This window comes from Panthera leo, chromosome F3 (genome assembly GCF_018350215.1).
Source record: "Panthera leo isolate Ple1 chromosome F3, P.leo_Ple1_pat1.1, whole genome shotgun sequence".
NCBI classification, from domain to species: Eukaryota; Metazoa; Chordata; class Mammalia; order Carnivora; family Felidae; genus Panthera; species Panthera leo.
Genome location: NC_056696.1, coordinates 37,466,466 through 37,482,481, shown reverse-complemented (window position 1 = coordinate 37,482,481; position 16,016 = coordinate 37,466,466). Strand labels below are relative to the sequence as shown.

The 16,016-nt window shown below is 33.2% G+C and overlaps 1 protein-coding gene across 2 annotated transcripts in view; it reads right to left on the bottom strand.

The window, feature by feature from the left end:
* The window catches only part of NEK7 (NIMA related kinase 7), a 158,264-nt gene that overhangs the window by 36,094 nt on the left and 106,154 nt on the right, over positions 1–16,016 (bottom strand). For both annotated transcript variants that reach the window (XM_042925559.1, XM_042925560.1), the window contains exons 6-7: positions 4,438–4,546; positions 3,039–3,146 (exon numbers count right to left, since the gene is read on the bottom strand). In XM_042925559.1, coding sequence (XP_042781493.1) covers positions 3,039–3,146; positions 4,438–4,546 — 217 coding nt within the window. The remainder of the gene's footprint in view (positions 1–3,038; positions 3,147–4,437; positions 4,547–16,016) is intronic.

Below are 16,016 nucleotides of genomic sequence, written 5' to 3'. Positions count from 1 at the left end.
GATTAGGGCACAGCATAGAATAGTTATTACCCACATTTCCAGTTTTATAAATTTGGAAACTGAGCCTTAGAAAGTTAATAGAAGGTTTGATCAAGGTCCTGCAGAACAATGGACATGTCAGTTCAGATGTCCTCTATTCTTTCCAAAACACCATGCTATTTCTTACATTCAGAACAAAGCAAGAGGAAAAACAAGGCTGGCATATAATGAGGTAGGGATGTGTAGTCAATGATAAGAATGGAAAGTTACAGAGGACACCAAACACTAAAGGACCCTGACTACTAAGCTAAGGACTTTGCATGATATTCTTTAGGCAACTGGGAACCATCAAGGATTTGGGGGACAGTGACAAAATCAGATAATCTCTTTTAGGAAGATAACTCTGCCGAGAATACACAGAGTTGTTTTTCGTTTTCTAATATTAGAAATAAGGAAGAATATTTTCCTAGTTTAAACATGAAGTCACTATGGATTAAAGAAGAGGGAATAGAAAAGAGATATTTGATTCAATGTATGTGGTGGGAGCAGTGAGGGAGTAAAAGAAAAAGTGAAAGTTTCTGAGAATTGTTTTCAATTTTGAGGATTTGAATATGGTTTGAACATCCAGAAACATGGTATTTTGTACTTGTAATTTTTAAGCCTGATCCAAGAAATTATCTATGTATATTATCCAATATTCTATGTTGACATACTTTTGATTAAAAAAAAAAAAAGAGTACTGAATACTGATTCAAAATGTGACTACCTATATAACTTTATCTGCCACAGAAAATGTGAGAGGGGAGCGTGGGTGGTAAAGTGACTTGGGCTCAGGTCATGATCTAGCAGTTCGTGGGTTCAAGCCCCACATCGGGCTCACTGCTGTCAGCACAGAGCTTGTTTGAGATCCTCTGTCCCTCTCTCTCTCTGCCCCTCTCCTGCTCATTCTCTTTCTCTCTCTCTCTCACAAAAATAAACATTAAAAAAATATTTTTTAAAAAAGTATTTTTTTCCTAATATGAGAAAAAATGCTTGTGAAAGAAATTCTTTTTCTTCTAATTCATTCATCAAAGAAATGATCTCATTGTTACTTCCTCACTGGCTGTACTACAGGCTGTGTCTTAGAATGTTATGTAATTATGTGCATCCCCATGTATTTTACGCATACACACATATATACCTGCATTTTTACATAAAACTACATGACCTTAAGTAAACTGATTTAGATAAAACCTGGTAATACTTTCTTAATGAATTTACTCTCCATATCACATAATCTGGACTAGCACATCGCCTACGCTTGAAGATGCATTTTGTAAGCCCTGTTTAGAACTTTTGTATGAGGCAGTGGCAGGCAAGCTAAAGAAGACCATCTCCAAAACTGATAAGATTGGAGTTTCATATACTGGCTCCGAAGGGTCAGGTGACTACAGCATGCTCAGAGTGACAGTCTGCAAAGCAGCATTTGAAAAAGAAATGCATGTGCACGAGCATGGGTACGTACAGGTGTGTGTGTGTGTGTGTGTGTGTGTGTGTGTGTGTGTGCACGTAGCATTTCTAAGTAAACAAATGACAGAATGCTCTTAAGACATTTGTTATTCAGGTGAGTAACAAAGTGAAAACATGTTTGTTATTTTTACTAGTGAGAAAGGACATTGACATGGAATGATGTTTTCTTCACAGAAATCTATTATTTGCATTGTAAGAGTTGTAACTTCCAAATAAAACTTTATCAAAGTCCTACTCAGATTTATGCATTTCTTATAGAATTTCATATCAAATTTTCTTATCAGGAAAACCTGTAATCCTCTATAAAAATAAAAGTAAAGTGAAAGGGAACAAAACAGTATTAATATCAGTTGAAACTTTATTTTCTTAAAGTACTTGACAAAACTAAAACTCTGGGAAAAGGATAAAGTATTATCTTTCTACCACTCTTTATAGCTTAGAATCCAACATTTTGTCATTCAGCAAATAGTGACTGGGTGCCTACTTATGTGCCAGGTACTGGTCTAGACATAAAAATTTAAATAATAAGTTCAAGTTCACACAGAATCTTGCTAACAAAGCCAGAAAAACTTTAAAAGTTCTAGTCAACTAATTCAGATGCTTGTTTCAATACTGTGCTTAGTGTAACTCACTTATTCTTCATCAGGCCATTTTAAAGTTTTTATTTCATATTTACACACAATTTTATACAAAAATTTAATGGTTTTCGTTGAAATTATGACACCAAAGATGGGGTACAATTAAATTAAAGTCATCTTATTTTTATCTTAATTCTTATTTTAGTCTGGTTGTTACTATGTTATCTAAGTCTTATATTAACAAGGACAAAATGTAATTTGATGAGTTTTAAGAGAAGCTCTGTCACTCTTTTTAGGTTATTTGGTTTAAGAATTATTTCTTAGAAATGATTTCTTCCTAGTAATTTCTATTGTTTCTAAAGTAGACAACTGTCTTTCCATTGCTACTACAATGTTGTAATAGCTACATTCATTCTATTTTAGATATAAAGGACACTGCCATATTATTAACTCTAGAATGAATAAACAGCAGATATCTTTTACTACATTATTTAGGGGAATATTTTCCTTGTTAGTAATAGACCATGTTTAGGTTTCCTCTCTGCAGTAATCACAACTATGTGTGTTATTTTAATAACTAAACATTTACAAATTATGGTATTTTTACAGTCAGGTGAAGTCCTCTTCCAAGATATGGTTAAATCATATTATTTCAATATTGTTAAATGGAGAATAAAACAAATGCTCTACGGCAATTGTTAAAACCAGGTTTGTTTATTAGCATTTTCTTTTACCAAGTGTCTACTTGGAGTCAAATCAATAGAAGTACCCAACTGTCGTGTGAATGAGCACATTATACTGATAGAGAGCTGTAGGGATCTACTGAGGATCCGATGATTTTAAAAATAGTTTTATTTAGAACGTAAGAGCTGGCATATAAATAGTATGTCCCTTATGTTGTTTTTAACCACACACACACACACACACACACACACACACGATAACTGAATGAAATTACACTGTGTCTCTTACCTAAAGAATGTGCAGCTGTGGTTTTAGAGCTGAAAAACCGACCAAGCCCAAGATCTCCAAGTTTGACCACTCCAGTGGCTGTAATGAACACATTAGCTGGTTTTATATCTGTGAAGAGATGAAGGAATCAGGTGAAAGATGATATAAGCTTAGGTATTTTCAAGAGATTAAAATAGAATAGAATTTAGAATATAGAAATTAGATATATAGAATATGTATATATTAGATATATAGAATATAGTTAGATATTTAGATATTTAGATAATTAGATACATAGAATATATATATATATATTAGATATATAGAATATAGAAATATAGAAAATAGAATTTAAAATCTACCTTAAAAACGAAAGTCAGTTTGAATTTTGATCCAATTACTTTATTTTCAATAATTTTGATATATCCTAATATTTCTGATATATCCTATTATTTCTGAGTTCTCTGATAGAGAAATAATCATCAATGCAGCACCATGAAGATAGCTAGTAATTTTCATTTAAAATGCATTTTTTTGGGACGCCTGGTTGGCTCAGTCGGTTAAGCGGCCGACTTTGGCTCGGGTCATGATCTCATGGTCCGTGAGTTCAAGTTCCGCGTCAGGCTCTCTGCTGACAGCTCTAAGCCTGGAGCCTGCTTCAGATGCTGTGTCTCTCCCTCTCTGCCCCTCCCCAGCTTGCACTCTGTCTCTGTTTCTCTCAAAAATAAATAAATGTTAAAGAAAAATTAAATTAAAAAATAATAAAATGCATTTTGTTTTCCATTTTCAAATCAACTTTTGTGAAATTCAAAGCACAAAATAAATTTATTTCCATTTTATATCAATGTTAAATATCTTACTAAACATTACTTTGTTGATACATTTACATAAAATATAAAATTATAACTCTAATCTGAACATAACTAGATGACCTTAGAAGTCATAATTGCTTAAATAAACTACACTGAAATTTCTCATACCCCAAATCAGAGATACAATCCCTAAGTGTTGAAATCTTTACATGTTCTGTCCAACTATTAGACTGACAATCAAGAATACATTAAGAGCTAATGCTGAAAATTAAAAAATGAAGTTGGCCATAATACACATTGTTCATCTGAAAAGGGAATCTTCCTTATGCATATTCTGCTTTCCTACATGTTTTTTTTTTTTTTTTTTAATTTACCAACATCATCAGTAAGATGCTCAGAAGAGGCAGGCAGAAAAATAACTAATTCTCATTCTTATTTAAAACCAAGATAGGGCTTTAGAGGTTTTTCATTCTAGTAAATAATTTGGAAAAAAAATTAGCCAAGAAAGCATGATGCTATGCCCATGATTGGAAGGCATTTATTCTTAAATTGCCTAATAACCTGCATCGTTTAAACAACATTAGAAGCCATTCGTGATTTTACCCTACCTCTATGCATGACGCGTCGAGAATGCATATGTTCCAATGCACTGCAGAGTTGAACAAAGTACTTCCAAACAGTCCTTTCAGGAATTAGCCTCTTTTGTTTCTTAAAATGCTTTTTAAAAAATTAAAAATAAGAATTAGAGGAATTAAAATATCTTAAGACCAGATCCTGACACACCAAATGCCTTGTCAGAAAAACACCTACTTTTATCTACCTATTACCAACTAAAAAGCATATGACATCCCACAGTGAGATGATTCTGAGAATTTTACCTGACATATTAGCTTAAATTTCTCACTATTATACCTAAAGTTAGCACAGGCCATATAATGCTACATCTTTATGATGTCCAATATTTCAAAAAATTAACATCTATATAAAATAATTTCCTAGCCTAAGAGGACGATGTCAAATTTCATTTTAAGAAAACCCAGAACAAAACAGTCTAGAAACCTGAAGGTAATTATGTTCATTAAAAGACAATTCTTCTCCTGACATTAAGTTTGACTATAGAATTCCTTTTAAATATTGAACCACCTTGGTGATTTGAAATATCAGTTAATTTATTAAAAATTAAATAAAAGAGATTTATATAAAAAGTTTTCATGAATATTTCATGACTATTGCACATTACAAGTCAAACCTGTACTTTGAATGAATGAAACTAAACTTCATGGAAGAAAAACATCATAGGAAGGTCAGGGCAAAAATGGAGCACCAACAGACTAGTTGGGAAAGAGTGGGCCATCACGCATAAGAGGGCAATAGCCAAAATAACTGCAAAATCAGAGGTAGATATTTATGCCCATTTTTTATATTACACTTGCTAGAAGAATGTACTAATAACATACTCATTTAAAAACAAAGTTCTTCATTTCCTAAGATTCACCAAGATTCATTACATAAAAATTATATTTCTAAAACAAAAATGCAACTGGCTTCCTACTTAACAATATTTATAAATGACCAACATGAATACTACATTTAAACAAGTCTTCATGGAATTTTCTGATAATTTTAATATAGGTATTAACAGATATCAGTATTTAAATGTGTACTGTAGTGCATTTTATCTGAAAATATTTTTGGAAGTTCAACTGATTTGTTATTGAATATATCATTCAGATTAACTCTAAAACAAGTATCTTTGTCAATTTTTACCCTTGTGACCAGTTGAGGGCAGGCTGGAAGGAAAAACAAATACAGGGAGATCTGCTCATATCCCTACTTCATACTTAGCAAAAGATTATTATCTACTGTCTCACATGCACTCAATATGTCAAAGGATAAATCTTTAAGGAAAAGCTAATAACTTTAGGTTAATGTTTATTATAACACATGCTAAGGAAATGAACTTAGTAATTTCAATGGCTATTAACATCAGTAGCAAAAAGCCAATAACAATTAGATGACCAGGTAATTGAAAAGCAAATCGGGGTATTACTAAAATGTTGAAAACCTCCCATATCATGTCTCAATATTAAGTATTTTTAATTGCAGACTGTGTCAACATCACTTTTCATTCTAAGGGGGCAATGCTGCAAAATCAGTTCAATACATATAATTTTCTTTCAGATTTGGAATGAGTCCAAATAAAGCTTGTCTATGTGCTCTCCCTGATGCTGGATTAGCATATCAGAAGACCGTTTGATGTCAACAGGAAGATGGGGACCAGGTTTCTTTTCAGTCAAAAATAAATATACTGCATCATGTAAGTATCAGACCATGCAAGAAAAAATTTACGCTTTAAGATAGATTCTGAAATCATCATAACTATTAACTTGGCAGCTTACTTTTAAAGTCTCATTATTTAAAAAATGAATCAAATATATAGGAAAATCAGAATGAAAAAACTGCCCTCAAAATGTACACCAGGTAAGATGTTATCAGACCAAGACGGTCTGATCATTTTCATGTTTTTATATTGAGACTGTCTCTTTGAACAACAAATTAAAGATGAAAACAATAAATTGACATCAATATAATGCTGCCTAGACCGAATGGTCTGGCAAAACATAAGTATCCAAAGTAGAAACAGGTTTCTGAAGAATAATTTTATGAATTTGACTTGATCATAAAATAAATCAAAGGCAGTTTCATTATGTCATTGGGATTTCACAATATGTTTTATGTGCCTGTTTAACCATATGCAGTTTTCCACCATTCCTTAAGTGTAGGGCTTTTTGGTGTTTTCTTTCTTTCTTTTTTTTTTTTTTTTTTTTTTTGAGAAAACCAATACTTATGATAAGAAAAGCCTGTCTGTTCTGATGGTGGCACTGTTGGCTATCTCTTATAAAAAAGGTGAACAGAAAAAATGCAATGAAAATTTGAATTTTTTTACTACTGGTAAAATGTATATTAGCCCTACAGAGCAGAAACTTACATAATGCCAAAGTATTAAAAAAAAAAAAAAAAACAAGAGAACAATCTCCTCTTGAAACTTACTCTAATATATACGTATCTTTTAAAAGTTAATTATTTAGTCAAATAGCATTACTGTTCAAAAATCCTCCTTTTCTTTAAAAAAGACAGCCCTATATAAATATTTAGCTCTAGATTAGAAAAAAAATCTAATGCCAACATATAGAAATTAAAAATGCACGTCAATTTGCCACATGGTAAGTTTTTAATAAAGCAAGAAATAATGCAACCAATAATGCAAGGTTACTTACCAATAAACATTTATGTGAAAAGGCAGACTATACAATATGGCACTCTACTACATTTATATTATGAAATGGAATTGCAACATTTTTTAATCTGAAAATAACATATCTAAAAATTTATGAAGAGGCAGAAACTGGCACTCAGGTATACCTGATCACTTGGAATTAATTTTTATTTAGTCTTTTTTTTTTTTTTAAGTAAGCTAGTCTTTTCACTATGTAATGCTTCAAATACTTGTGATTTTAAAAATCTGTCTACTATCTCCATCAACATCATTCAAGTAAACACTGAACATCATTCAAATTAAGGAAACGTGTACCAAAATAGCCAATGTACATATAAAACATCAGATTATATTCTCACTTATGTGTAAAAAGATTACCAGCATTTCTCTTAGGTGAAATTCAGCATTCCCGGTAAAATATATTCACACTGCCACTTAAATGATATATATATATATATATATATATATATATATATATATATATATATATATATAAAAGAGGACAGCTAAGACAAGCTGCTTCTATTCAAAGATGTTGACAAAACAGTCACACTTTTTTTTTTTTTAATTATCCAAAATCCTCCTACAAATTAAATGCCCCAAACCAAATCCAATTATATAGTGGACATTGAATATTTAAGGACCATTTTTTTGGACTCAATAGGATCACTTGGTTCCTGTACTCTAGACACTATCACTCCAAATGGAACATATACTTTACTTATTTCTAAATTTTGCAATCCTAGCATTCCTCCTCTAGAAATCTTGGGAAAAGCTTCAATGATAAGAACAACAATAAATTCAAGCATAAAGAAAAAAAACCCAGAAAATTATGTTCTTGTTTTTTTAAAAAAAAATCAATATCCATGGCATATCATATATAAGTCCACAGTTTGGTATGTTATTCATTAAAGAAGAAAGTTTCAGACAATACATCTAGAACCACCGGGCTGACTTCAGACATGGGCGACCTGTGCAGTCATGCAGGGCAGTGTATTTAGTTTAATGCTCTGTTGCTGCCATCTTGAAATTCTTAATTTTGTTATAAGGGACCCACAATCACATAGCTGGTCCTGGGAACCTTACACCCAGCATCCTTTACCAATGTATGCTGTAGTTAAAAACAAAAAGCAGCAAATGTGATCCTGGCATGCAAGGCATTCTTGCAGAACACCAGGAGAAATGATAATTAAATAATGAGAAAGAATGAATAAGAGAACTAGGTTTGACTAGCACCAGCTCCATCTCTTCCAAGTATCGAACAAGAGGAAGTAAATAATTTATGTTAAATATAAGGACAGACGTACCTCCTCCTTAGGAGTGTTGTCAGATGTTTAATGTACCACTAACATAATCCATTATATTACCACCTTTTATATAGACCTGATTCTGAGCCTTGACGGCGACTGGCTGTATTATCTTGAGCAAACCATTTAACACTGCTAGGCCTCAGTTCCCAGAGAGTGTGGAGATGAGCTATATAGTCCCCACCACCTCTAAAAAATATATAATCTAGGGTTCCACAATCTCAGGTACAAATAAAACTTAAACAAATAAAGGCCTGCTTGGCACATTTTCACACTTAAAAATAACACATTACTGGTATGTCCTATCCTATAAGTCTCCAATTAATAAAAACGAAGCAAATAATAATAATAATAGTAATACCTCAGAGAGCCCCATAGGTCCAGTTAATACTATAAATGATCTTCACAGGAGATGACAGGTAGTTAGATAAACTTGAAATAGGTCAAACATTTACCATCAGAAGGGATGTTATGTTCCCAAACATATCTCTGTAATTATAATGCATTTTTATAAGACTACATTTTTTGGTGGTTGTTTCAAAGAAATTCAATGCACAGAGACTAGGTGTTAGAAAAGACAGGGTGCTTCTGAAAGCGTAACTGATGCCTCTAAGTGTGATTTGTATTATATATTAATGTTTCTGCAGAACATCTATCTTCTGAAGGTATAAGGAGGTCTCAACAGACTAACCCGCACAAATACTCGCTACCCACACTTTTGGGAATTATATAAATGTGTGGAATAGTTACGTCTCAGTTAGAATGTGGTATGTAATACCAGTTTGTAACACGTGAATATTTTCACTCTTGGCATTCTGAATAAAACTCAACAATCTGAAGTCACTATAGAAAGTGTGGAGTGGAATGGGCCTGGCAGCCACAAAACCACTGAAAACACTTATCACCGGCATCTCAGTTTACCTACTTTGATAAAATATTTCCCATGCAAGCTCCACTTGTCTTTTTCCTTTCGTGTAGTGTTGGAAAATCTGCTAAGAGTATTTAGTTGTTGCTAGATTATAATTTAGTAGAATATCAACATAATCTATTCATTCCTCCAGATCAAAACTGTATGGGTTATTAAGGAAGCTGAAATACATTTAATCTTAGGGTAGAAAATGTGAAACAGGTAAAGATTTCTTCTGAGCCTTGGGAAAAGAAAAACCTTAAATTATTTAGCAAACAAAAAAAAATAAAATAAAAATAAACTCTATAAAGTCATAATGTTCTTCTCCCAAAGAGGTTGCCTTCTGAACATTAGCACATTGATATCAAAGAAATTTAAGACAATAAAAAAATTAAAAAAGAACATATGAATGCATCAGAATTACAACAAGGAATGATCCCTACATTGCTGACACATGGAAAATCGTTAAGAGAAGCTCCCATGTTACTAAAACTAATAGAGAAGATATCTGGAAATACTTAAGATGTTTTGTCTACTATAGATAGAAAGAGTGAGACAAAAAAGCAGAAAATTAATCTTTTGGAAGACACAAGGTCACAAAGATAAATGGAAACATTCACCTCTTGAATAAATTCTTTCTGGTTCTGTTTCACCAAGCAATGGTAAGATAGTTGAAAAGATATCTCGATATTCTTAATGGACAAGGGAAACAGCAGAACAATGAGACAGTAAAAGTCTCTTGGTAGAAATCTCTACTTAATTGTCTATAGCTACCAATACGACTGCTTGTGATGTTACAGGATTCTTAAAAGGCAGCTTTAGATCGATATTACCTTAAAATGTAAAGAGCAAGGCGTTCTTTGAAAATTTTCTTCTCATTCTCCCAAGTAAATGCAATTCAAAAGTTATATATCTAACCTTTTAGTTATGCTCACAGAATTATATAATGGTCATTAGGATACACAATTTTCAGTTTACTAATGTCCTTAAGTTCTCTTCTACTTCACTATCTAACTACTTAAGTATCAAAGAAAATCCAGGTGACATTTTGTCAGTAACATTGCTTCTATACAAATAATTCTGGGGGCACCTGGGTGGCAAGGCTGATTAAGCGTCCAACTTCAACTCAGGTCATGATCTCAAGGTTCAAGGATTCAAGCTCCGCGTCCAGCTCTGTGCTGACAGCTCGGAGCCTGGAGCCTGCTTTGGATTCTGTGTCTCCCTCTCTCTCTGCCCCTCCCCCGCTCATGCTGTCTCTGTCTCAAAAATAAATAAAACATTAAAAAAACTTAACAGAAACCCATGGGAGAGGGGAAGGAAAAAAAAAAAAAAGAGGTTAGAGTGGGAGAGAGCCAAAGCATAAGAGACTCTTAAAAACTGAGAACAAACTGAGGGTTGATGGGGGGTGGGAGGGAGGGGAGGGTGGGGGATGGGTATTGAGGAGGGCACCTTTTGGGATGAGCACTGGGTGTTGTATGGAAACCAATTTGACAATAAACTTCATATATTGAAAAAAAAATTTTTTTAATAAATAATTCTGTATAACACACCTATACATACATATCATATATAAACATAAATCTATATAGATATACACATAGTTTACATGCATTATGTGTAGGTAATTATGTGTATATATATATATATACATATATACACACACACACTTATACGTATATAATATTTAATTCTGCATGGATTTTTTTCAGATAATATCACTGATTTTTAACCTTAAACTTCCAAATAACTGTAAGGTGATAAAGCAGAGATGACAATCTTATGCAATAGACTTAGAGGGAAACTGACTGTATTTGGAATCACTGGCACTTTTCATAGTTGTCTGGCCTGGGCTATACATTTTATGCCAGATGCTGAAATGGAAACTGTAGGTGTCCTGGTAAACTATAAATCTGAGTGATTAAAGATAGATGGTACTACCGGGAAGACTTTATTGCTTTAGGGACTCAAAGGTCAAAAGTGTAAGAGACATTTCAAAGTGATTTTATTTCCAGTATAGCCTCTAAATTTGGATAAGTACAAATAAAAATGTGTCTACAAATGTAAAAAAAAAACAACCACACCAAGAAGGTAAATAAGATTTATAAGTTCTAAGATTTGGAGATAATAATTATTTCTAAAACACTGTTAATATTTTAGCGAATTTATCAAAGCCTGTAATATGCAGAATTCTAAGACATACTTCACCCCCCAAAATTCCCAAGTCCTGGTATGTAATTCCCTCCCTTGAATGCAGATTGGGTTGTGAATATGATGAACTGTCTTTCCTATATCATGTTATCTTATATGGCAGGAAAGATTTTGCTGATGTAATTAAGGTTCTAAATCAGCTGCTTTTGAGGTAATCAAAAAGGAGATTATCCCGGTGGATGGGCCAGCCTACTGGGTAAGCCCTTCAAAAAAGTCAGAGATTCAAAGCCAGAGAGACTCTACTGCTGGTCTGAGGGAACAAACTGCCAAGCTATGGAAAGGGCCAAGTGACAAGGCACAGCAGGACACCTCTAGGACCCAAGGATGGCCCCCAGTTGATAACCACAAAGACAGTAATGACTTTAGTCATATAACTGCAAGGAACTGAATTCTTCCAACAACCAGTGAATAAGGAAGAGAACCCTGAACCTCAAATGAGATCATAGCCCCAGCTGGTACCTTGATTTCAGTCTTCTAAGATGTTGAGCAGAGAACTCACTAACTGGTGTGTGATCCACAGAAACTGTGAGGTTATAAGGTTGTGTTGTTTTAAGTTGCTAACTTTGTGATAATTAGCAATAAAAGAATAATATAAAGCAAGTTTCTAAACAGTTAAAATCAACATATAAAATTAACTTTATGTCTGTATTAAGGAAAAGAGTCTTAAGGCTTCTACCAAATTTAAAGGGAATGCCATATAAGTAGTATCAATGCAAAAGACACAAAGTTGCATAACCAAGAAGACAGCATTTATGTAAATAAATTAGGAATAAGAAAAGATAGCCTAGATTAGGAATGAGACAAAGATGCCCACTCTCACCATTCCTATTCAACATCATAGAAGTCCTTGCCAAACAATCAGGCAAGAAAAAATAAATAAATAAATAAATAAATAAATAAATAAATAAAAGGTATAATAATTGGAAAGGAAGAAGTAAAACTGTTATCTCTTTGTAGATGACATGATTTTAGATACAGAAAATCCTAAACACTCAACCCAAAAAAACAGTTAGTTCTAATCAAAGAATTCAGTACAGTTACAGGTAACAAAATTAATGTACAAAAATCAGTGGTGTTTCCATATATTAAACTTACCTGAAAAAGAAATAAAAGAAGTGATACTATTTACAAATGCATCAAAACCAATAAAAGAGTTAGGAATAAACTCAGCCAAGGAGGTGAAACTTAACCAAGGAATCTTCTAATCTGAAAACTATAAGACATTGATGAAAGAAATCAAAATCAAAAAAGACTCAAATCAATGGAAAAGTATCCTGTGTTCACGGCTGGAAGAATTTTAAATTGTTAAAATGTCAATACTACCAAAAGCCATCCAGAGATCAAGGCAATTCCTATTAGGATTCCAATGGCATTTTTTTACAATGTACAAAAACAAACAAAGAAAAAACAGTTCTAAAACTTATACAGAACCACAAAAGACCCCAAAAAGCCAAAGCCAAAGCAATCCTAAGAAAGAAGAACAAAGTGTTAGGCATAACACTTCTTGATTTCAAGCTATACTATAAAGCTACAGTAATCAAAACAGTATGGTACTGGCATCAAAACAGATCAATGAAACCGAATCAAGAGCTCAGAAATAAACCCAAGCATGTATAGTCAAAACATTTGACAAGGGAGCTGAGAATACTCAGTGGAGAAAAAACAGTCTCTTCAATAACTGGTGCTGGGAAGACTGGATATTCACATGTAAAAGAATGAAACTAGACCCCTAGCTTACACCACTCACAAAAATTACCTTGAGGTGAACTAAAGACTTAAATATACAACCTGAAACCATGAAACTCCTAGAAGCAAACAGGAAAAAATCCCCTTGACATGGATCTTGGCAGTAATTTTTCAGAAAGGACACCTAAAGCATAAGCAACAACAACAACAAAATGAACAAATGTGACCAGGTGAAACTAAAATTGTCAGAAGAAACAACTGAGAAACTGAGAAGGCAACCTATGGAATGGGAAAAAAATATCTGCAAACCATATATCTGATAAGGGACTAATATCCAAAATATAGAAAGAATCAATACATCTCAGCAACAAACAGCAATCATAATCATTCAATTAAAAAATGGGCAAAGATCAAAATAGACATTTTTCCAAAGAAGATACACGAATGGCCAACAGGTACATGAAAAGATGCTCAACAACACTAGTCATTAGAGAAATGCAAATCAAAATCACAATGAGATATCACCTCATACCTGTTTGAATGGCCATCATCAAAAGACAAAAGATAGCATGCTGCCCTAGAGCCCTTGTACGGTGTTGGTGGGGCTGTAAACTGGTACAAACACTACAGAAAACAGCAGTATGGAGGATCCTTAAAAAATTACAAATGGAACTGCCATATGATCCAGCAATTCCACTTCTGGGAATGTATCCATGGGAAATGAAGACACTAACTCAAAAATATGTCTGCAGCGCTATGTTCACAGCAGCATTATTTACAATAATACCCAAGACATGGAAACCAAATAAGTGACCATCGATGGATGAACGAGAAAGAGATACATACACACACACTCACACTATACACACACACACACACACACACACACACACACAATGGAATATTACTCAGCTAGAAAAAAACAAGAAAATCCTGCCATTTGCAACAACAGGATGAATGAACCCTGAGGGCATTATGCTAAGTAAAATAAGCAAGACAGAGAAAGGGAAATGCTGTATGATCTCACTTATATGTGGAATCTAAAACACACACACACACACTCACTCTCTCTGTCTCTCTCTGTCTCTTCTCTCTTCTCTCTCTCCCTCTCTCTCTCTCTCTCTCTCTCTCTTTCATAAAGAAAGAGCTTTGTGGTTTCCAGAGACAGAGAGTGGGCACAGGGGAAACTGAAGGAAGGAGGTCAAAGGTACAAACTTCCAGTTATGACACAAGTAAGTACCAGGATGGAATGCACAACATGATGACTACAGATAATACTGCTGACTGATATACAGAAAAGTTGTTGTGAGAGTAAATCTTAAGAATTCTCATTGTAAAGGAAAATTTTTTTTTTCTTTCTATTGTATCTACTCGAGATGACAGATCTTAACTAAACTTAGTGTGGTAATCATTACATAGTATATGTAAATCAAACCATAATGCTGTGTACCTTACACTTACACAGTGATGTATGTTAATCATATCTCAATAAAACTGGGGGAAAAAAGAAGATATAGACTTCACTAATTATTTGGAATTGTATCAAACTCTTGGCACAAAATAGATCTCCATTTAAATTAGTCATCCATATTTCGCTAAAAAATAATTCCCAAGTAAATACTGACTTTTCTTTTTTAATCTTGACTTACTTCTTAGCCAGTGTGGCATGGTATGAAAATCTCCTGGTAGATAACAGAGTTCTAAGTCCCCCCCCGCCCCCCCCACCAAGAGATTTATTACATTGGGTTATATTGTGTTTTATTGATATTTTAGCAAAATAAAGGTTTTTACAAATATAATGTTAAAGATATGCACTTATATTTTCTTCTACCTCAAACTGACTTTCTAAGAGGTAATTCTAAATATAAGAAATTATAAATAGTTCAATGAATAAACTATATGTTGCAAAAATGGGCTATAAAAACTTAAGCATTTTAACAATATTTCTAGTGACAAGCTGCAATAAACACAGCTCTTGTTTATATCTTTGAGATTAGTCTCTCATCTTCTCTACACTAAGTCTCCATCACCAAATATGTCTCTTGACATTCAAAGAGTGAAATAAACAGTATTAATAAGGCATAGTACAAAATGGAGCATCTACTGGTCTGATAAAGAAAATATGCAGCATATAAATCACAACTCAATAAACTGAAATCTGAGAGCCTATTTTCCTTTAAAATTCTGATTACTGATGATAAAGAAATATATGATGAAAAAAATCCTAGATTTCCTTTTATCCTAAAACTCATCTGGGAAGTATTTCATCTGACCACAGCCTCAGGTATTCCTTTGTCACTAATTAGAGAAATACTGAATATTTCAACTATAAATTGCTTAATTATATTTGTCAGCTTGCTCTAAACCAATTAATTATTTACTTGTAAAATTCTTTGATGCAATGCTATCCAGAGGTTCATTTCTGGAATACAGACCAGGAGCTATATTTCCTCTTCTACCCCAATTAAGCTGAAGACTTGAGACAGTGAAATATATTGTTGTGATGTCCTGATTTACCGTATTACTCACTAGAAAGAAATGAATCATTTTCTTAAAATTCCAGTATCTACTGCTGTCCTTTGTAAAGCTTTAAGTCCTAGTCATGTTCTTTCGTAAAAGAAGTTCCTTATGATTTTTTTCCTAACGAAGTCTCTTCTATAAAGACAGCTTATAGCACAATTAAGTGTTTAGAAAAGAATTTCTGAATTTCTTAGGGGAAAAAAAAACAAACAAAACCAAAACCCTTCCTGTATCACATCAGGACACCGTCTTCTCTCATGACAGCATACCACTCAATAGCTT